The 20,434-nt window shown below is 55.9% G+C and overlaps 1 protein-coding gene across 4 annotated transcripts in view; it reads left to right on the forward strand.

The window, feature by feature from the left end:
* The first annotated feature begins 4,906 nt into the window (after nt 1-4,906).
* The window catches only part of PAX2 (paired box 2), a 77,357-nt gene continuing 61,829 nt past the window's right edge, over nt 4,907-20,434 (forward strand). For 2 of the 4 annotated variants that reach the window (XM_043597274.1, XM_043597272.1), the window contains exons 1-2: nt 4,914-6,526; nt 7,335-7,532. In XM_043597274.1, the coding sequence (XP_043453209.1) occupies nt 6,303-6,526; nt 7,335-7,532 (422 nt within the window). In that variant the 5' untranslated portion in view covers nt 4,914-6,302. Of the gene's footprint in view, nt 6,527-7,334; nt 7,533-20,434 lie in introns of all 4 variants that reach the window. The other 2 variants (XM_043597275.1, XM_043597273.1) reach the window with 2 other exon arrangements.

A 20,434-nucleotide genomic window follows, 5' to 3' on the forward strand; every position in this document is an offset into this window, starting at 1 on the left:
GACTCCCCGGGACTTAACTTCCTGAACTAACATAAGGAGACCTGGGGCAAAAGGTTCCCTTAGTTGTCAACTCCCCTCAGCAAGGATCCTTCCTCTGTGCCTCTCCCTACACCCCAATTCTTGGTTAATTACCTTCCTGCAGGAAGCCCAAGGCTGTACCAGGTAATACCACCTGAGAGCCCCTTTCTTCCAGGCCTGGGAGCCCTTTCCTTTAGGCTGCCCGAACTCTGTTTTCCTTTTTTCGCTCCCCACACGAAGTTAGCGCGTGTACGTGGGGTTGTGAGGCCAAAGCAAACCCGGGAGCGCCATCTGCAGGTCTCGAGAGGAAGAGACTGACCTCCGGGGCTGGACTCTGCGCCTTCAACCTCCAGCGGAAGGGAACCAGCCCCGCCGACCAAGGGGAGAGGGAGTGAGGGCTGGGAGGGAGAGGGTTGGTGGGGAGGATTCTTTTTTTCCTCCCAGGAGTTACTCCGCAGGTGGATTAAGCGGATCAGGCTCAGGAGGATCCAGGAAGGGGGGCAAATGTCAGAATTCCAAAGACTCAGCCTCTTAAGGAGTGGGAGGTTCCGAATCCTGTGGGACTGAGCCTGGCTGGATCCCGGCCCGAGGATTAGGGGCCCTGGAAAACCCGGGTGTAAGAGGCCCAGGAAGAGTCTCCTCCTGGCTGAGTGGGGCAGGTGCGGCACCCAGCCTAGCCGCCGCCTGGGCTCCAGCCAGCGGGACAGCGGCGCGAGTCTGCGGCTCTTTCGCCGGCGCCAGGGTCTGCAGTCAGGGGCCAGAGGCACCTCAAGACCGGGCAGCGGGAGCGGAGCGCGGGCTTCCCCGAGCCGCCCTTTCGCAGACCCAGGGAAGCGGGGGGAGGGAGAGAAGGAGGGAGAGAGAGTTAAAACATCAGCTGAAGTGCCAAGATGATTTATGAGACGAGGGAAAATATTTCATAAAGATCTCCCGGATATTCTGTACTTAACCAGTTAGGAGACAAAGGGCTTCTCCTGCCTGGTGCGTACGAGCGGACCGAGCGGGTGCGGACGAAGGCTGCGGAGGCCGGGCCAGAGGCTCTAGCAGGAGCGGGCCCGGGCCGGGCGCTAGCTCGGGAGCCGCCAAGCTGGCGGCGGGCGGCGCTCAGCCTCGTTCGCAGCCTCTTCTCCCCAGCCGGGGACAGCAAGCCTCGTCTCCCGCGTCCTCTGCCGCCAGCGACCAGTCGCTCTGCACTGTCTCCCTCCCCAAGCCCTTCTCCCAGGCCACCCGAGGGTCCAGAAGCCAAGTCCCGGGGCTGTCCCACCGTCCGCTGGGTCCCACTGAGGCAGGTGGGTCCTCGCCGGAGGTCTCCAGCTCCATCGGAAACCGAGCGTTCTGGGCTGCCCAGACCCCGATGGGCAAGGGGACGAGCGGAGCCCTCCGCGCAGCCGCGCGTGGGATGCAAGAGGACAAACTGCCGGGCACTTTGCCCCGGAATGAGATTGGGGGGTGCGTGGGTGGGGAGGTACCTCAGGAGGGAAAGGCGAGAGGGAAGGACCAGAGAGAGGAAGGAAGAATCAGGAAGGAACGGAAGGGAACTCAGAGCTGAGAGGAGGGGGGTTAAGACTAGGGATGCGGACCGGGCTCGGGGCCGCGTGGCCCACGCGGGCACTGGCCGGTGGATGGCAGGGCTGGGTGAGTTGGGACTGTGAGCCCGGCTGCCGAGAGCGGCGCGCTCCGCGGCACTCTGTCGTTGCCTGAATATTCATTAGACCCGCCGCTCTTTCTCCTTATCTAACGTTTATCTTATCGGCGAGTTTCGTTGCTCAGTGTAGTTTTAATCCCGGGCTCCCCTTTCCCCTCCCCCTGGCCCGCTCCCCTCCCTCTCCCTTCCTTCGCCTGCTGCTCCCTCCCTCCCTCCCTGCCGTTTCCCCCTCCCCTCCCCTCCCCTCGCCGGCACCGGAGTGACAGGCGCGGGGCCCTCCTCGCCGAAGCTCGGGGCTCCGGCGCTGGCGAATCACAGAGTGGTGGAATCTATTGCCTTTGTCTGACAAGTCATCCATCTCCCAGCGCGGGGAGGGGGAGGGGGTCTGGAGGGGGCTTTGCAGCTTTTAGAGAGACACACACCGGGAGCCGAGGCTCCAGTCTCCGGCCGAGCCTTCTCGCAGCCGCAGCCCACCTGGGGCCAGCCCGGTGCGGCCGGCGCTGCTCAGCTCCCTCCCTCCTTCCCGGCCCTTCGGCCGCGGCGGCGCGCGCCTGCCTTTTCTGGGGGCGGGGGCCCGGCTCGCGCTCTCCCCTCTCCGAGGCGCCCGCTCGGACATCCCGAGGATTGCTACTTCTCTGCCAACTTCGCCAACTCACCCGCACTTGGAGCGGCCCGGCTCCCCGCCCGGCGCCCTCGGGCCGCCCCCCCTCGGCTCCTCGCCCTCTCCGACCGCCGCCTCTCGGATGACCGGGTTCCAGGGGAGCTGAGCGAGCCGCCTCCCCCGCCCAGCCTCAGCCCTGGCCTCAGCGGCCGCGCGCGCCATGCGCCCCCAGATCCCCCGGCCCGGCCCGCCGCCCCGGGGCCGCTCTGCTGACCGCCCGGCCCCGCGCCCCGACGGTGGGAAGTTGCGGTCGCTGCGGTTGCCAGCTCCGACCCGCCCGGGAAGCGTCCCCGCGGGGAGCGCAGCGCGGCGCCCCCCGCCCGCCCCGCCGCTGCCGGGCGCCCGCTCACCTCCCCCACCCCCGCCTCCCCAACGTCCCTCCCTTTTCTCCTCAAGTCCTGAAGTTGAGTTTGAGAGGCGACACGGCGGCGGCGGCCGCGCTGCTCCCGCTCCTCTGCCTCCCCATGGATATGCACTGCAAAGCAGACCCCTTCTCCGCGATGCACCGTGAGTACCCGCGCCCGGCTCCTGTCCCGGCTCGGGGCTTCCCGTCCTAACCCTATCCTGTCCCGCCCCGCGTGGCCCTGGCCCCCTGCGCTCAGGTCCCACCTTGGGGACCACGCTGGCTTCTCTAGCCCTCCCCCCTTCGTTCTTCCTCTTCCCCCCATTTTCCAGTGTTTTCAAAGCCTCCAGTTTCTCTCTTCTGCCTTATGTTCCTGGTACTTCTCCCTCTACCAGCCTTCCTACCTTCCCTGGTGCCCATCACCTGTCTTCCTTCCTTCCACCTGCTTCTTCTTAGGTCATCGATCCACAGCCCCTGGTCCTGGTTCCAGCCATCCTACTCCCTGGTCACCTTCTTGCCCTGGGCTGGGAGACTAATTGGCAGGCAGTTTTGAGGGGTTTGTGTTGTGGTGTTCTCTCTCTCTCTCTGTCTCTCTCTCTCTCTGCCTCCCCCTCCCTCCATTCATCTCTACCTTTCTCAAACTTAGAGTGTGATTGTCCAGGAGGAGACTCCTAACATGGGCAGCTTCAGTGTCAGGACAATCAGGCAGAAGAGTGTGGGGGTGGGGTGCCCCCATCTGACCCTCAGCTCCCAGCACCTCCAGGCCGTGCCAGCCCCAGCAGGGCTTCTTGTGATTTGTAATACTTCCTTCTTCTCCTTTTCTTTCCCACCTCCTTCCCTTCTCCTTCCCCTTCTCTTCTCCTTGAGTTGGGAGTCTGAGATTGGCAGGATGTGATGGTCATCTTTCTCCGCCTCTCCCTGGGAGATGCTCTAAAAACAAAGAGGAGTTCCAAGGAGAAATCCAAGTCAGCAAGAGATGGGAGTAGAGGAGCCTGCCAGGCGGCCCCTGGGCACAGCCAAGCTCCGCTTGCAGTTCTGGAGGCTCCTTGCCGGCCTCCCACTCCCTGGTGAAAATGGTCCAGCCAGTGACCTGGCCAGTGGGTAATCAAAGAGAGAGAAAACGAGGGGGAAAAAACAAAAGGAAGGCAAGCAAATGCCAAAGCTGGGGAGAAAGGAAAGAGAAAAAAAAAAAAACAGGGGAAGGAAATAAAAGAAAGAAAACAGAAAGGATGTTCCAGAAGAAAGAGAAGGGGAGAAAAATGAAAAAAAAATAGAAAAAGAGGGATTTATTTTAATGAAATCTGAATTTATCTAATTCATGTCCTATATCTTTAGCTCGGAGAAGAATTCGGAGATCGTTTTTTGCAGGCTTTTTTTTTCTCTCCCAGATAAATGAATTCTAAATAGAAAACTTCTCCTCCTCTGTAGATTAATAATTAAGGATGGTTTGTAACTTTTCACAGGGAAACTTTTTTAGACCTGGCTTGGATCGGTGCTCTGGACAAGAGAGCCGAGGAGGAAGAGTTGTGTTTTTCTATAAGCATATAATTAGCGTTACAGGGGGAGCTTCAAAAAATACTCCTGGGATAAAATATATTTTCCTAAAGAATTTCTAAGCACAGCTAATCCAAGTCAGGGCCCTCTGGCCGCGGCGGATCTCCGTGAGCTGAGCCAGAAATCCTGTCTCCTTTTCGGAGTGAGTGGAACCAGGTCGACCCGCCGTCTTCGCCCAGCCCGCCGGCCTCCCTGCTCCGCCGCCTCTGCTCTCGCCCTTCTCTCTGGCTGATTCCGCGGGGGAGTCTGCCGAGTCCCGGCCGCCCACTGGGTGTCACTTGGAAACCCAAAGGGGAGCAAGGCGAGCTGAAGGCGGTCGGAGGAAGGAAGAGACCGCGGAGCGAGCGAGCGAGCAAGCGGGCGGGCGGGCGGGCCAGCAAGCAGCCGGAGCCCGTGTCCGCGCCGGCGGCAGTGGCGCATTCCAGGCCCGACTCATCGGCGGCTCCCGGCCTCCTGGCCTGGACTCCTGCCGTGCCCCCTTCCCATCCCCTTCCCTTAGATTGGGGACGAGGGGCCGGGCCCGGAGCCCGGGGAGGCTGAATTATTCATCTTTAATCTGCCCGCAGCTGCCGCCTTTTCATACCGGTAACGCGAGTTCTCCCGGGGCCTAAATTATTGATGGTCGAGGTTTGGAGGGAGGGGAGGGGTGAGGAGTGGGGCTAGAGGTAGGGAGAGTAGCAGGGATGAGGGGCAAAAATAAGAGGTTGTGGCCTCCCCCAGCCTCCAGATCAGAAGCCTCTCCCCAGGGGTTTCGCCAGCCCTTGCTCTCAGCACCCCCAGAAGGGGACGCGAAAGAAATGAGCGGAACACAGATGTCCCCGCTTTCTCCGAAAGTCGCCTGAGGCTAGCAGGGCTGGGGCTGTAGGTTGCCGGTCAGGTCAGGCTGGCCGCTAGAACTCTGCGCTTGGATTGCTCAGGAACTGCGGCTGCGGGTTGATGGCTCTGGGTGCAGGATTTCTAGACTGCTGTAGGCCGGGGAGAACGGGGCGCCGCGCAGCGTCCTCAGGTCTGGCATCCGGTGACCACTTGGGCTCTGAGGTTGAGGGCCCGCGCTGGAGTCGGGTTGGAGACCCAGCGCCCTTGTCCTGGGCGGGAGAGCAAACGCCCTTGCTTCGCGGTGTCCTGGGAGGCTGCCGAGGTCTAAGAGGTCAGAGGGACAGGAGCTGGCTCCGGCTGGCAGCACGGGGTGCCCCGGTGAGCCCTCAGCCTGTCTGGGCCACCTGAGCCATGTTACCTAGGCAAGGCAATGGGTCCCAAGCCTGGCGCAAGGCGGCAGGCAGACAAGCCCCTGCAGCCTGCGTTCTCTGGCTGTTACCGAGCAGAGCGCCCGGCCGCTCTCCGCTGCCTCCCAGTCTCTGAGCGCAGCAGGCTCTGGGCCCCTGCCTCTTCAGCCTTCCCTCCTCCACCTGGCGTTCTTTGAACTTTAGACACTAGGGAGACCCGTGGGAAATATGTCCCCCAAATATATAAATATAGAAAACATAAAGGAAAGGGAAAATCCCGGTCAAAAACCAAAATAAAATAAAAACAAAAACACAGGGAAAGAGGTAGGAAAACTCCAACTCTGATTAAAAAATAGATACAAGAGGTAGGGAGCAAAAGGAGAGGGGCAGGGACTTAGCCCCTTTCTGTGCTTAGAACCCTTTTGTACTGAGTCCACCGGTCCCAGACACCCCCCCCCCCATCATCTGCCTCCAAGCCCTAGCACGCACCAACGACTCCCCCTTGCTTGCGGCTCAGGCGGGATCCCGCTTCGCGCTGCTTCTATTCTCTGCTCGGCCCTTCCTTTCCTCTCCTACATTCTTTCCTGCCTGCATTAATTCCCCCTCTTCCCTCTTTCCTCTCACCCTGCTTCTCCATTCCTTCCCTCACTTTCTCCCTTGCGAGGTACTGGCCTTCGAGACGCGTTCTTCCCAGCCCTCTCCCCAGCGTCGCGCTCCCGCATCTCTAACGCCCCGTGGGTTTCAATCCCCAATCCGCCGCGTGGTGTTGACCGGACCACTGTTCTCCCGGGAGTCCGGGATCATGCCCCTGCGCCCTGCCTGCTCCCTTTGCACGTCCTGGGCCGCGGACCCTGACTAATGGCCGGTCCCTGCTGTCTGTGGGGTGTTGTGTTTTTTTCTTGTCTCTCCCCAGCAGGGCACGGGGGTGTGAACCAGCTCGGGGGGGTGTTTGTGAACGGCCGGCCCCTGCCCGACGTGGTGAGGCAGCGCATCGTGGAGCTGGCCCACCAGGGTGTGCGGCCCTGCGACATATCCCGGCAGCTGCGGGTCAGCCACGGCTGTGTCAGCAAAATCCTGGGCAGGTGAGGGCCTCAGAGCTGCCCCTGGGATACACCTTGCCTCCTTATCCCTCCGCCCTGGGTCTCCAGACCAAGGACTTGGCTAAAAGTCAAGGACGCCAGTGGGAGAGGGGCTATCCAGATACTCAGAGGTATCTAGAGAGCTGCTCCTTTCGGTGAGGGCGCTCAGGTGGTGGCCGCAGCCCCAGGAGCCAGGGCGGAGCAGGGTCACTCAAATTCCGCCCAGCTTCGGGGTTCTCGGGGTTCTCGAGGCTGCCAATTTCCAGCCTTCAGTAAGGGAAGGACTCCTCTTCTAGGAGAGTTAACGCAGACTGGGGAGGGGGGTTGGAGGAACAGGGTGGGGAACGGAAATGGGTCCCCAAGAGAAGAAAAAAATCAGCACTGGGTAGGGGAAAGGAGGGTCCTGGTTCTCAGGGGGCTCTGTGCTCAGTAGGAAAGGGCTGGAGGTGGTGCCTCCGCCAGGGTGGGGCTGGAGGCCTGGAATCATGCTGTTCCTCCAGTTCCTTCCAAATGAAAGTCTGGGCTTTCAGACTCCCAGGGGCGCCTATTCCCGCTGGTGTGCTCACAGCCCCCCTCCCCCGTGACTGCCTTCCCGGAGGGAGTGTCCCTCTCGTCCTCCCCTTCATCCTCCAGGCTATCCCTCGCCCTAGCCACGCGCCCTCTGGAAGCTGGCTCAGCCATGCTGAGTCTTTTCCCTCCACGCTGTTGCCTCGGGTGGGAGAGTGGCTCGGCCGCTCTGGAGCCTGCAGCCTCCCTGCCCCCGCCGTACGTAGCCTGCTTCTCGCTGACCCCGCCGGCCTTCCGGGCACAGGTACTATGAAACCGGCAGCATCAAGCCCGGAGTGATCGGAGGCTCCAAGCCCAAAGTGGCGACCCCCAAAGTGGTGGACAAGATTGCTGAATACAAGCGACAGAACCCAACTATGTTCGCCTGGGAGATCCGAGACCGGCTCCTGGCCGAGGGCATCTGCGACAATGACACGGTGCCCAGCGTCTCGTCCATCAACAGGTGAGCAAGCCGCCCGGGGCTACGGGCTACGGGGCGGGACTCCAGCTCCCAGCTCTCGCCTACCAGCGCGTCTCCCAGCTTGCGGTCTCTGTTCTTTCTCCAGCCTCTGCCCTTGCTCCAGGATCTCAGCCCCAACGTCCTTTGGGCAGGGAGAGGGGACCTGGGAGGCAGAGAGCTAGACAGACAGACAGAGCTGTCTCCAGCTCAGGGCTGGGTATTCCCTGCCAGGCTTCTCCCGCCGGCGTCCTGGAAATGAATCCAAGTGTTTGTGGTAATTAAGACTCCAAGATTACGTGCCTCGGTATCTAGAGACAATCACAGCCCACAGCCGAAGCCTTTAAAATGACCAGTGTCTATTCATCGCTTCCAAACAGACTTCCCTTTCTAAAGGCATGCTCCCTTTCTCCAGGGGCAGCCTCCTGTTCTGGCTTCCCCACCCTCCCTGCCAACTCCCACAAAGCTTGCCTCCCAGGAGCCCAGGCCATGCTAGCCAGCTCCGCACAAATTTCCGGCCTACGAGCACGGAGTATCCAGGCCTGCAGAGCAAACGCTAACCACCAGCCAGCAGTTGGCAGGGAGTAGAGAAGCCAGACAAGGAGTGGGGCACCAGGCGAGAAGGGAGAGCTCTGGACCCCGAGGCTCAACTTTAGGGTGCTTAGGGCCAGGACTCAGTCTGCACCAGATGACAGGCTCAGGCACATGGGGACGACATAGGCTGGAGTCAGCCGCACATATAGCTGCACAAGGTAGTCTCCCAATCCCCAAGCTACTCTAGCACGCTCTCTGGCAGAACGCACGTGCACACCCCATGTACGCACACCCCCGCCAGTGTGCAAACGGGCCTGTGCTGGGTACAGCACATGCAAACAGCAGTAGGATGCAAGAGCCCAGGATGGCTCCGACATCACAGAGCTGTGCAATCTGACATCAACAGAGACCCTGTACAAGTTCCAGACTGCTTGGCCGGCCTTTCAACCCCTGCCCCCCCCCCCATTTTAAGGCAGATTCCCAAATTAGAAGAGGATTTCCTACCCTTGTTATTCTTTGCACTTTTCACGGGCTCATTATCAGGACAACTAATAATTCAGATGGTGCCCTTTCCTGAAACTGGCATCACGTATTAAGGTTTTTTTTTTTTAATATTTTGCAAATGATATGGAATTATCCCAAATCATCCTGAAAACAGCAGGTAAAATTAGCTGGTAGAATGTACCTTGGCTAAAGAAGATTCCCTCTGCCACACTCGTGCTGTAACGTACTGCGAGGCGACCCCAGAAATTATCCCAGTGTGTGCCATCTGTATTAAAATGGTTATTCAGTTATGAACAGGGTAACATAATACTGATCAGCTAATTATACACCCTCCGAAAACCCTCCAGCTCCCTGGGCCTGGCTCACTAGGTGTTGAAAGCATAGCGGTTTGACATTCAGACACCTTCGGAAGAAGCCCGAGAAAGACTGTGGGTGGTTTGGGAGGGGAATGTGTCTTTTGCATTTAAAAGCCAGAGGAGGCTGGGGAAGCTTTGGGGCCGGGGCAGGATTGGCGGTTAGGGAAGGGCAGGGGACAAAGCATTGTTTTCTGAGCCATCTGGAGACAGCCTCTTGGCTGTCTGCTGGTCCTGGGAGTGAGTTGGAACTGAGATCTTGCGAGGAGAGCAGCCTGCTGAAGAGCAGTGTTGTTGGGACTGGGCGCTAGTGTTCTGGGGGACGTTCCAGAGAAATGCTTGCTGTCAGTGATAGGATTTGCAAGCCTTTGGAGGAACCCAAGACACGCACAGTTAAGGCAATTTGCTTTTCTTGATGGGCAGAGGGTCAGAGCGATCAAGGCAGTTATGGTGGCAGCCTCCCTTGTCTACCACCCCATCCAGCACCCACCCCCGCCTCTCCCCCAACATATACCCTTTCAGGCTGAGATGTTTTGGGAAGCTGGCTCATGCAAGAGTTTGGGAATGCCCTCATCCTGAAAAGCCACAGAAGACGGTGAACGGGTGACCCCAGGACCAAGCTCAGGAGCCTTGGGGTACTCCACCGGAATTGGGGGGAGGTAAAGGAGTGAAGAGTAGAGAGCGGGTTGAGAGTGGGAAGAGAACAGCCTCAGCTTGACAGCTCTGACCGTGGCCCCGTCTGCTCAGCATGGCGCCCCACCACCTAAGGGGCACAGAGGCTTCCTCGGGTGTGTAGAAATAGCCATCTGTGGGCAGGTGTTGCTGGAGATGGAGAGAGAGTGGGAGGAGAGGAACGGGGAAGCCACGGGCAGCATGGGCAACCAGCCCTGGGCCTGTGGTTAGGCCTCCTGGCTTGCTTTGTCAACCAGGAGCAGTCAGGGTATTCTGGATTTCACTGTGGGACAGAGTCCTACCGTGGTTCAAATTTCGGAGGAAGATTCTGAGGGCTTCCCAGTGTGCTGCTGAGTTGGGGCTGGAGGGATGCGTCTGGGCCCCCGTGCCCTTAGCTTCATCCTTGTAGGTGCTTTGCTTGAAAGAAGGAAAGGTTTATTCTGAGATTTGTTGGTCCACCCTGAAACCGGATAAAGCGGGCTGTTTCTGCCAGCGTTGGTGATGTCGGGAACTTTGTGAATTCTCATCCTCTATAGGAAGAGCCTGGAGACTTTCCTCCGTGCAGAAAGTGCACCGGGGAAAGGGTGGCTCTTGAGTTTAGAGTCTTACTGTTGGTGAGGTGCCCACTCGTCTTAGGTACGTGTAACCATTGTCAGAGTGTGCATGTGCCGGTGGTTGGCAAGAAAGGAAGTCCACACATGCTCACCCACCTGAGCCAAATTGTGAGATTTTTTTCATTTTCTCCTCCCCAAAACAGATGCTGTCGCCGCACTTGAAATATGCTGTTATGGTTACAAACTCAATTGCTTTTCGTGCCTCTAAAATTGGTTTTGGCTTTCTCTGATCCTGTCGCGATAAAGGCTTGGACATTCAATCCGTACACTCCACTGGCAAATCCTCAGAGAAATACCTCTCTGAGTCAATGGAGTAGGTCAGGGAGGCCTCCCAAAGCCACTCCTGCCCCCGGAGACCACTGTCAAACACCCAGAGGGTTGACTGGATTGCTTAGCATGGGGAACTTTTGTGACTCATTCTTGATGTTGGGTTACTGATTGCTGACCAGGGAGTTGCCAGTTCTTCAGCTTGCACGCTGCCACTGTAGAGGGTGGGTGTTTACGAACAGGTGACTTGAGGTTGAAGCCTGGTGTGGGAAATGGCCTATGGATGGGGGAAGTGATGCTACCGAAGGAGGAAGTCACCCAATTATATCGCTGAGCAATTGACGAGGCAGGAAGGATTCTCCTGATTATGTGCCAGAGTCTCCTGGTTTGGCTGTTGCTCTGGGCAGAGAGTACTGCTCCTTTGAAAGAATAGGCGCAAACTCCAGGTAGAGTCTAGGGTTACGGAGGATTCCCCTGAGGGTGCCCCCTTGGTAACAAGCCGTTACCCTCTTAACTTTTTCAGCCTGCCCTACACTCTTGGGATCAGGGCCTTCCCTGCTCCTAGATCTTTGGACTGGACTCTTCCAGAGTCAGTTTCTCGCTGATCACCTGCTACCCACACTCTCTCTCAGCCTGTTTGGCTCTAAGTGAGCACGTTCATTTTCCCAGCAGTGGCAACAGTGGCTTCAAGGGCTGCAGTCCCAGTGCTGTTCAAGAATTCCATCCTGTGTCGTTCACAGGCCTCATCAGAGGTCTGGCAGTGGGGTGACAGTTGTGGGCCAGCTGTTCATTCAAAGACTATCCAAACAAGCCAGGAGCCACTCATCCTAGCTGAGGGAATGCTGAAGACACGTAGACATGTTCAGGGCCAGAGCCTGTGTCTGTCTGTCTGACACTTGGGTTCTACAACATGGCACTTTTGACTCTTAGACCTGACTTGGCCAGAAGGGCAGCTTCACCTGCCCCATCTCCAGAGTCGTGGAGCTGTTTCGTGGTCAGGGCTGGTGGTCTCACGCCAAAGAACTAAGGCAAGTTGGTGATCTAAGAGGAAGACTTCTCTCCTCAGAAGAATGGGAGAAATAAGGACAGAGAACTTGCCTTCTGTGGCCTGGGACCTACCAGCCACAAAGAGCCCCAAATAGCGAACAGATATGACAGTTTCTGTCTGAGAAGCCTTGCTCACCTGTCGTTCCCTGGGGAGGGCTCTCCCGCTGCTGAGGTTCCCCCCCCCCGCCGTCATTAGACAAACATGTGTAATAGGCGGGACTGCTGATCTTATTTCTTAAAACGACCTGGAGTTGTCCCCCCGAAGGGTCATTTTTGTTCCCTTAGTTATGTTAGACTTCTCCGCCAGTGGTTGTATTGGTCTGACTGTTTCTCTCCTTGGCTGGCTCAGAGTGGGCCCTCAGGCCACCAGATGGCTTCAGGTGAGAGCAGTGGCTGGTGGCCCTGAGCTCTTACCTCAGCTGGCAGCTCTGGAGAAGAGGAAGACAGGAGGGCTTGTTCCTAGTGAGAACTCCAGGTAGGTTTTGGAAGGCGATGCAAGGAAGAAAAGAGAGGGAAACTCCTAACTAACTAGCTAAATAGTGTCCCAACTATTTTGAGAACTCAATAAAACAATCACATCAAATATGAAGAGGCATAAATCTTGTGTCTGCACAGGTAACCTACTCAATTGCTTTTATTATCGCTCAGGCTGCCTCCATTTATTACCGTCCACAGCCTGGGCAAAGGAGGTTGCATAGAGGGTGGTCTCCAGTGCAATCCTACACCCTGAGAGGCAACAATCAGCCCATAGAGCCAGGGATTTCGATGGGAGCTCGGGAAGGGCCCATCTGTCTGCATGAAAACCAATCAATAACTCTGTAACCAGAGCCCTTGTCACAGGGAAATGGACAACACAACAGTTCAATACAGGGGCCACAGGGGGAATTAGCCAGTGGAGATGGGGGCCAGGCAGGAGCAGACCCTGGAGAAGGGAAACAGGGTGCCTGGAGAAGGGAAGGTTGGGGAGGGAGTGGGCTGTGGCAGGGGAGAGCAGCGGCTTTGTGTGCATATTGGCAGAATGGGTGAATTATTGTGTAGAGTAGATCCAGGGATGGAGAGGCACTGTTGGAAGTCGGTTGGGGAGGGAACAGTTGGGCTTATTCTGGCGCACAGGAGAGAGTGTGGTTGTATGTGTGATGGTATGTGCCTATAGACTAGAACGTTACAGATTCCAGAGAAGGACTGGCAATGGTAGTAACTGGTGCAGAAGAGGAATCGCCACCCCCGACCCCTGCCACCAAGAGCCTGCACCACGAAGAGGGGCTTGGTATGAGCCAAAATGGGATAGGGGTCCTGCTTCCCCGTCTTGTGAGCAGGACTGATAAAGGAATACTGTGTGCCAAGGGCTCCACCATATGCTCCTAGCTTTGGAGATCTCCGGCTGTAGCTACTTTGCAACTTCCCCTCTTAGTTTCAGGTTTGTCCTTAGTCCCCCTTTGTTGCTACCTGGAGCTGGAGGTCCTCACAGCAAGAGGAAACGACGTATATGTATTTCCTTTTCACTTCTGGTCCTTTAAAAGAGTGCACTACAGTGTTCTAACCTGGGCCACCACTTCTCTGAATTCCCTGCTGTTTCCCCCCACTCCCCAAGCCAGTTGTCCGGAGTTCAGACCCTTGCAAAGGAAGCAGTTACAGGTACAGCTTTGGTCAGTGCAGCTCACCAGCCATGTGGGTGAGTCTAGAAAAGAGAGAAGGGCCCGTGACAGATCTGAGGCGTGGGAAACAGTATCTCACGGCAATGCCCAAGTAACAAGTGAAACAGATGGGAAATTAAATCACATTGGGTTTATCCATCTACCAGGAAGCCACGGGGTTGAATGGTTTCCTCCTGTTGAGCCTGTTGTTTTGGTGCTATCAAGGTGCAGCTTGCACATATTCACGATGGTTTCTAGGCATAGAGGTTGACATCTTCAGTGCATGTGGATTTGTATATGTATGCGTGTGCCATCCCGTGTCTGCTCTTTGGTAAAAGGGCGAGGAGGCCAAGAACAAAGGGAGGAAGACCCACAGGACGTGACCTACAATCACTGACAGAGGCTGGACACCTTGTCTCTGGCCCAACAGTTTAACCAGTGATGCAGTCACGGGGCCATTGGCTGATAATAGGACTCAGCTGAAGATTCTTTGTTTTGTAATTTGGGCAAACCCAGGTCAAATTTTCCTTCGATCTTTATTTGCACTGTAACACTCCATGGTCCAGTTAGCCCCCCAAAAGAGGGCCCTGGCTACAGTGATGTCACCTTTGTAGTGGAGAGCTGAATGGTCAGCGGTCCATCTTCTCTTAGATACCTGACTCCCAGCCCAGTTGGCAGGACTAGTTAGGGGCCAACTGCACAAGCAGCCGAAAAGGTGCTCTTCCCAGTGGGTCTCCTTCCTATAGACTTGTGTCACAGAGACCCACCAAGGAGTGCGGGTCCCTCCAGCAGGAGGCATGGCAGCAGCACTGGGGCATGGTCATTGGCAGAGCTCTCCCAAGGACCAGGCCCTGGGCCCAGCTTCCAAGTCCTTCCCCAGTAACCCAGATGCCGGGAAAAGAAGGGAGAGGCTATGTGTGAGAACCACGTAAATGGGAACTGGAGTGGGCTTGGAGACCAGGAAGGGCATGAAGGCACAGGCAGATGCCTGGGGGTTCCAGAGAGGGCTGGGCCTCGGGGAGCTGTTGGGAGTGGGAAATAAGAGGAGAGTGACCGAGCACTGGAGGAGAAGGGGCAAGGCCTTGTGCAGGTCCCTGTGGGAACTCCTGGGTGGGAGAAGAAGGTATGTTGAGGGGAGGTACGGAGAGGGGAGAGGCTGTAGAGCCACGTTCCTCTTGTAGCCCATCCTCAACAACCACACACACACACACACACACACACACACACACACTGGACTCTGTCTTTTGGTTTCTGAGGGATAATATATATGATAAGGAAGTATTTTGTGTTTTTCACATAACAGTGAGAGAAAATGAGACTTGCTGACCTTCTAGAGAGGTCAGGTTTACCGTAGGGATGTGGATGGAGGAGGGTAGCGCTGCAGGAGATGGAATGGAGCTGGTGAGAGCTGGACGAAAAAGGGCCTGGAATATGCAGGCCCAGCCCAGAGGCAGGAAGATTTGGGGTTTAAAAACTCTGTGCTGGGCAAAGAAAACACCATTTCTGGCCTGATTCAGTCCATGGGCCCTGGTCTGCAGCCCCAGGGCTGTGTAACAAGACATAGCTTCTCTTCTCTGCTTCAGACCAGAGGGGTAGCAGGGCAGGTGCAGGGGTGCAGGTGGTACTTCCTGAGCCCCTTGGTCCAGGAGCCCCTGAGGGAGGGAGGTGGAGGGGACGTCCACTCTCTACCGTGAGGGCAGGAGAGGGTGAGGCGGGAGTGGGAGAGGAGGACAGAAGTCAGAAGGAAGGCTGAAGAGTGAGGAAGGAGGCGGGGAGGCTGAGGGGCAAAAGGGAGAGGCCTCTGAGCTGGCTTGGCCTGAGGAGAATGGAGTGAATGGCAGGAGTACAAAGCAAGGAGCTCCAGAAGTTTGAAAATTGGGCTGGATCCCGTGCATCTCAGCCAAGGGCCTCTAGTAGAGCTTGGAGGCAGTTGGAGGGACCCTCAGCTCTGGACACCTGGTAGACCAGGCTAAGGGCGGTGGGGGGGGGGGTGGTGCTCAGGAAGCTTAGAAGGTGGGAAAGGAGAGAAGGGAGGCCAGCCAGGAGAGGGAGAGGTGTCAGAGTGAAGGAGGTGGCACGGGAGGTCAAGTGGCGGGAGCCGGGGCTCACGGCCGCCCGCACCCGGCAGCACACAGCACCAGGCGGGCTGGCGGCCACTGCGAAGCTGCTGCAGGTGTAGCTGCTGCAGCCTGGTCCCCGCAGAAGGGAGAGTGGGAGGGAAGCCAAGAGGAAGGGAGGGAGGTCCTCACTTCCTAGGTGTTCCAGAGTGGAGCCCCTTCCACCTGGGAGCCTCTGGCCGCTTTGCTCAGGGCTTCCTCTTCTGCCTGCCTTCAGCCCTGCCCGAACTTCTCTGCAGTGAGCTCCCTCTGCAGCCATTCAGGAACAGAGGAAGCCAGAGGACACCGGGAGCAGCTCCTGGCAGGAGTGGCGGAGAGGCTGTAGGACAGGGCAGCAGGCAGGAAGGGGGACTGTCCCCACCTTGTAGGCACAGTAAGGTCACAAAGTCAGAGAGGAAGGGCTCAGAGGACTGCGGGAGGAGAAAGGAGGGCAGGAACGGAGAGCAGTGGCGGCCCCAGAGCTTGAGCAAATGGGAACAAGCATTCCCTGCCCCGATGCTCCCTCTTGGCGCCAGGGTCTTTGCTGGGCTGGTGGAGGAAGCTTCAGGAAACCGGGAGCCTTGTGGGAGGAAGCTTCAGACTCCAGGGATGGTCAGGGAGGAGACCTTCATCCTGCCCCTTATCTTGTGACTTTCCATCCTGATTGTCGAGGGCGAGGTGGCACCTGCCATGTGCATCATACCAAGAGAAGTTGGTGACGGTGTGTTGAGGGCCTCTGTGTGGCTCTGTCGTGGGGAGAGTCTGGGAACTTTGGGAAGAGTGTGTGGGTCCAGCTGAGCGTAACATTCACGCCCTGGGAAGCTGTCTACCTGGTGCTGGTATTCCAAGGAGCTCTTAGAAGGAGTCGGGCTTATCGAACGGGGAGCTGGTGGCTTGCTACTCAGAGGGTTTGCGGTTGAAGGGATCGTTTGGTCTCAGAATGAAAGTCTCTGCCGTCGCTTGGACGACCTGCCCGTTTGGGACGTTAGCAAGCGTTACCTGGCAAGTGTGAGTTGAATGGACAGTAGCGCTCCCACTAGGCTGAGGAGTAGGGTTTCAGGTCAGGTCCGCAGGGTCCCGCCACACTCAGTCTGAACGCGGGCACATGTGCGTGTTCTCTGCTAGACGGGAGGGTGTAGAGTGGTGTGCGAGGGCCAGATCGCTACCGGGAGCACAGTCGCGGTGCGTGGTTTGCGTCTGTTGAGATCCTCGAGGCGGGTGTGCATCTAGGTAAGGACACAGGTCAGGCGATTTATCTCCTTTTTTCATCTGCAGAGAGGAGACCTCCCCTCCCTCCCCCTATCCCTTACCTTTTTCCTTCCTCTCTCTCCTTCTCCTCGGGTTAGCTGGTTTGGGTTAGGAGGCCAATCTCAGTAGACTCTAATTGAAGAGGGAAGAGAATGTGATAAGATAAGGAAGGCCATCCATGCTCTGGGGACCAATAGAGGTTTCATGTTCCCCCACTCCGCTCGGCTTCTCTAGGGAGCTGACACCAGGGCAGGCGGCCTTCCCACAGACTGTGACTGTCTGGCCTCTGGCAGAGCCAGAGCAAATGAAGTATCCCTTGGGGTCAAGACTCAGGTTCCTTTCCCCATCACCATGCGTCTGGGCGGGGGAGGCCCTGACCAAAGAGGAAAAAGGGGTAGAAGAGAGACGGCCTAAGACAGGAGCAGTGAGAAGCGGAGGTGACCGACGCCGGTCAGCTCCAACTAAAGCCTGGTTTGGGGGCCACAGAAATGGACTGAGTATGTGTGTTGGGAAGGGGGGTCATTTTTTTTTTTTTTATTGGAGAAGAGGCTCTGAAGCCTTTCAGCCAGTCTGCTGGGCTGAGCACTCAGCTCTTTTCAGAGGTACAGGCCTGGTTTGGTCCAGGTCCTCCTAGAAATAGTGTCCAGCCCTCACTCTTATGCCCCCTGCCCTCCAGCCCCAGCACATATGCATTCGCCTCTTCCCCCTCCCAACCCTTCCCTTAACTTAGCTCTGAGGATTAGGTAGTTCCTGGACCCAGGGAGGCAGCCTGGAGATTCCTTAGGAGATGACCTCCCAGGGTGGGTACAAAAAAAGTTGAGAGAAATTCATTTCATGGCCAGTGGCTGCTTAGAAAAGGCGATTCCAGCATACGAATGTGATAAATGTTAACTGAGCATTAATCGCATTAAAGAGGGCCCTATAAACTTTTCATTTCTAATTAAATTCGTCCAGTGATGCTGCCCAAGCGAGTACTCTGGGCCTTTGTTTATGTGGAAAATTAAAATGCAAATACAATGGGATTTATTTCCAGGAGTGGAGTGATGGGCTGGCCCCTCTGGCTACTGGTCTCCAGGCCTGTCCGGCCAGGTAACAGCTTCTTTGGAAGTGCTGTCCCCCTTGGGACACATTCTGGTGTGAAGGGAGAGGACAGAGTTCAAGGTCAAATAGAATTAGCAATGAGGAAGTGTGGAAAGATTTGAAGAGAGGGAGAAAAAGGCAACAGATGACCCAGAAATATAGGAAGGCATTGCCCTGGTCCCCCCCCCCCCCCGACTTCGAACTCACACCTCTACGAGAAGAGATCCCGAAAATCTTGCTTGGGAATAATGTCATCACAAGCCTCTTCTGCAGCTCTGGGAGGAAGGGTGTATGTGGGAGGGAGAATTTGGAGGAATCAGCCCTGCCAGGCATACGTGGGCCTCCTCCTAAAAGAACTGAGTGGTCATCAGCAGGGAAGGCCCTGGGCCTGGATTTATCTGCAGCACCTTGAGGGTGGGCTGCTGTCCACATCGCGGCTTCACTGATCTCTTCCTGCCGGTGCCAAACGGCATTGACACAGGGCAGTGGAGCATAGAACCGAGGACGCTGTGCAGGCACGCCCGCCCGCACGCTGCCTTGTCGTGTGTAGGGAGAGCCGGTCGCTCATAAGCATAAACAAATGTCCCTTGCAGGGAGTCCTTTAGTGCCACGATGCCTTTGATAAAAAGCAGTAACCCTAAATACTGTTGAATGGAGCGATCTAAAGTTCCTATTTACTAAAACATAAATTAAGTCAAGTGGAGAGAAAACACGGGTAAGGAAAATCGTGTGGGTAGATGAGTAGCGACACTGAAAGATCGCTGTGCTGCTCCATGGATAAGGAAGTTGTAAACGGCATTAAAAAGTAGAGAGGGAAAGAAAATGGAAGTAGAGAGATGATAAAAGGCAGAGCACTAAATCACAAGTAGGGGTACGTGCACAAAGTCACAAACCAGATTTACACCAAGCGTTGCAAAATCTACAGCTTGGACTGACAACACACAGAGATACTCTGCACCCGGGCATGCAGGCATCCAGAGAGTGGATGGGGCCATGTCAGCACCAAGAGGCTGGATGTGGCCGCAACGTGGTCTCTCCCTGCCGGACAAGGGGACTGATTCATTAGCTCCGCCGTGCAGGGATCTGACTGGTCCGGTTCTGCAGACGGTCCAGGATACAGCCTTGGGACGTTTTTGAAGGTCTCTGAGTACACGAGGCTCTTGTGAACTGGATCCACGTTCTAACGGATCTCCAAGATGGAGTCTGATTGACTAGTTTTGTTAAATAGCTTGCTACCCCTGTTCTCTTTAGTCTGTTTTATTCTGGGTTGTTCTTGTCCTTTTTGGTGTTCACTTATGTCTCTTAGAAACGTATGAGCACTTGCTGACAAACAGGTAAATGTGACAACTCCCAAACATCTGAACGAAAATCAAAGCCTTAGTCAATCGTCTATAAGGGTTGTCAATAGGATGCCAAATATCTGGTGATTTAGAGACATCATTGATCAAATTTCTTAGTTTTTATCCAGGCGCAGCATCAACACTCGTTTTCATTCCACTGGTGTTGCATTTCACTGGAGAACACCTGTTTCCAGAGGGAAGTATTGTAGGCGACAAAGCGTTGTGGTTAGAAAGCATCTTTGATGCACTTGGGTCTGGCTTCTGGTTTAAAAAGAGGCTGGTCTTGACCCGAAAGTCAGGTGGAGAGCTGGTACTTAGAGCGCTTAGTGTCTGGACAAGTACAGCTGATGGACCCGGAAGGTTGGTTGGGAGGGCAAATCGCTTTGTCCAAATAAGGGTAAACTGTCTGGTAGGTCTGGCTTCCATAAGGGGATCCTTTTTGCCACCTTAAAGGGGAGTATCGGGTGCTTAGTAGACATGGCCTTTCATTCATTTATACTTTCATTTGTCCATCCGGAAAACCTTTGCTAAGCACCTGCCATATACCAAGCAATGCACACAAACCTTTGTAACCCAGAAAAAGTAAGAGAATGGCCTCTAGGAGAGATTTCTGGAGTTTGAAGCAAGCTTCCCTGCTCACTGGCTGCGTGGTTACAGGTCAATCTCATCTCCTCCCTGGACCTCAGCCTCTCCACCCCTCTAGCACGGAGATAACCACACAGTTCTGTCATAGGTGTTTGTGAGGGTTATGTGAGTTCGTCCACATAAACCTGCTTAGCATTGCACCTGGCACGAAGCAAGTGCTCAATAAATGTTAGTTATTATTGTGGCAGTCGTAGCCATCGAGTGTACATTTCTTGTGATGTGTCTGTGTCGATGTGTGTGAGTTCTGGCCTGTGTGTGCACAAACAGTGAACTCTTCTAAATTTTTTTTTCAACGTTTATTTATTTTGGGGACAGAGAGAGACAGAGCATGAACGGGGGAGGGGCAGAGAGAGAGGGAGACACAGAATCGGAAACAGGCTCCAGGCTCCGAGCCATCAGCCCAGAGCCCGATGCGGGGCTCAAACTCACGGACCGTGAGATCGTGACCTGGCTGAAGTCGGACGCTTAACCGACTGCGCCACCCAGGCGCCCCATCAGTGAACTCTTTTAAATAAAAGCTCGAGTTGAAAGGATATTCTGTGAACAGAAATGTGTATCATGAATGCCGGTGAGAATTATGGTGCTCTCTGGGCCCAGCCGGATTGAGGAAAGGGCCTGTTCTATGTGTGTGCAGGGAAAAAGCGCTCTGAGTCACTTATCTGAGCACTGAACAGAATTAGTCAGATAATTGCCCCCTTTGTCCACGTTGTTGGAGAGCCCAGCCTGTGTGTGTGTGTGTGTGTGTGTGTGTGTGTGTGTGTGTGTAAACTTCGTATGCCTGCACACTCCTTCTCTGGAATGAGCTTACTATTGCTTGAGGAGTTGAAGGTTGGCATTTTCTGGGCTTCATGGCATTTTCATGGGTTGTGGTGCT

The sequence above is a fragment of the Prionailurus bengalensis genome, chromosome D2, assembly GCF_016509475.1.
Source record: "Prionailurus bengalensis isolate Pbe53 chromosome D2, Fcat_Pben_1.1_paternal_pri, whole genome shotgun sequence".
In the NCBI taxonomy this organism is placed as follows: domain Eukaryota; kingdom Metazoa; phylum Chordata; class Mammalia; order Carnivora; family Felidae; genus Prionailurus; species Prionailurus bengalensis.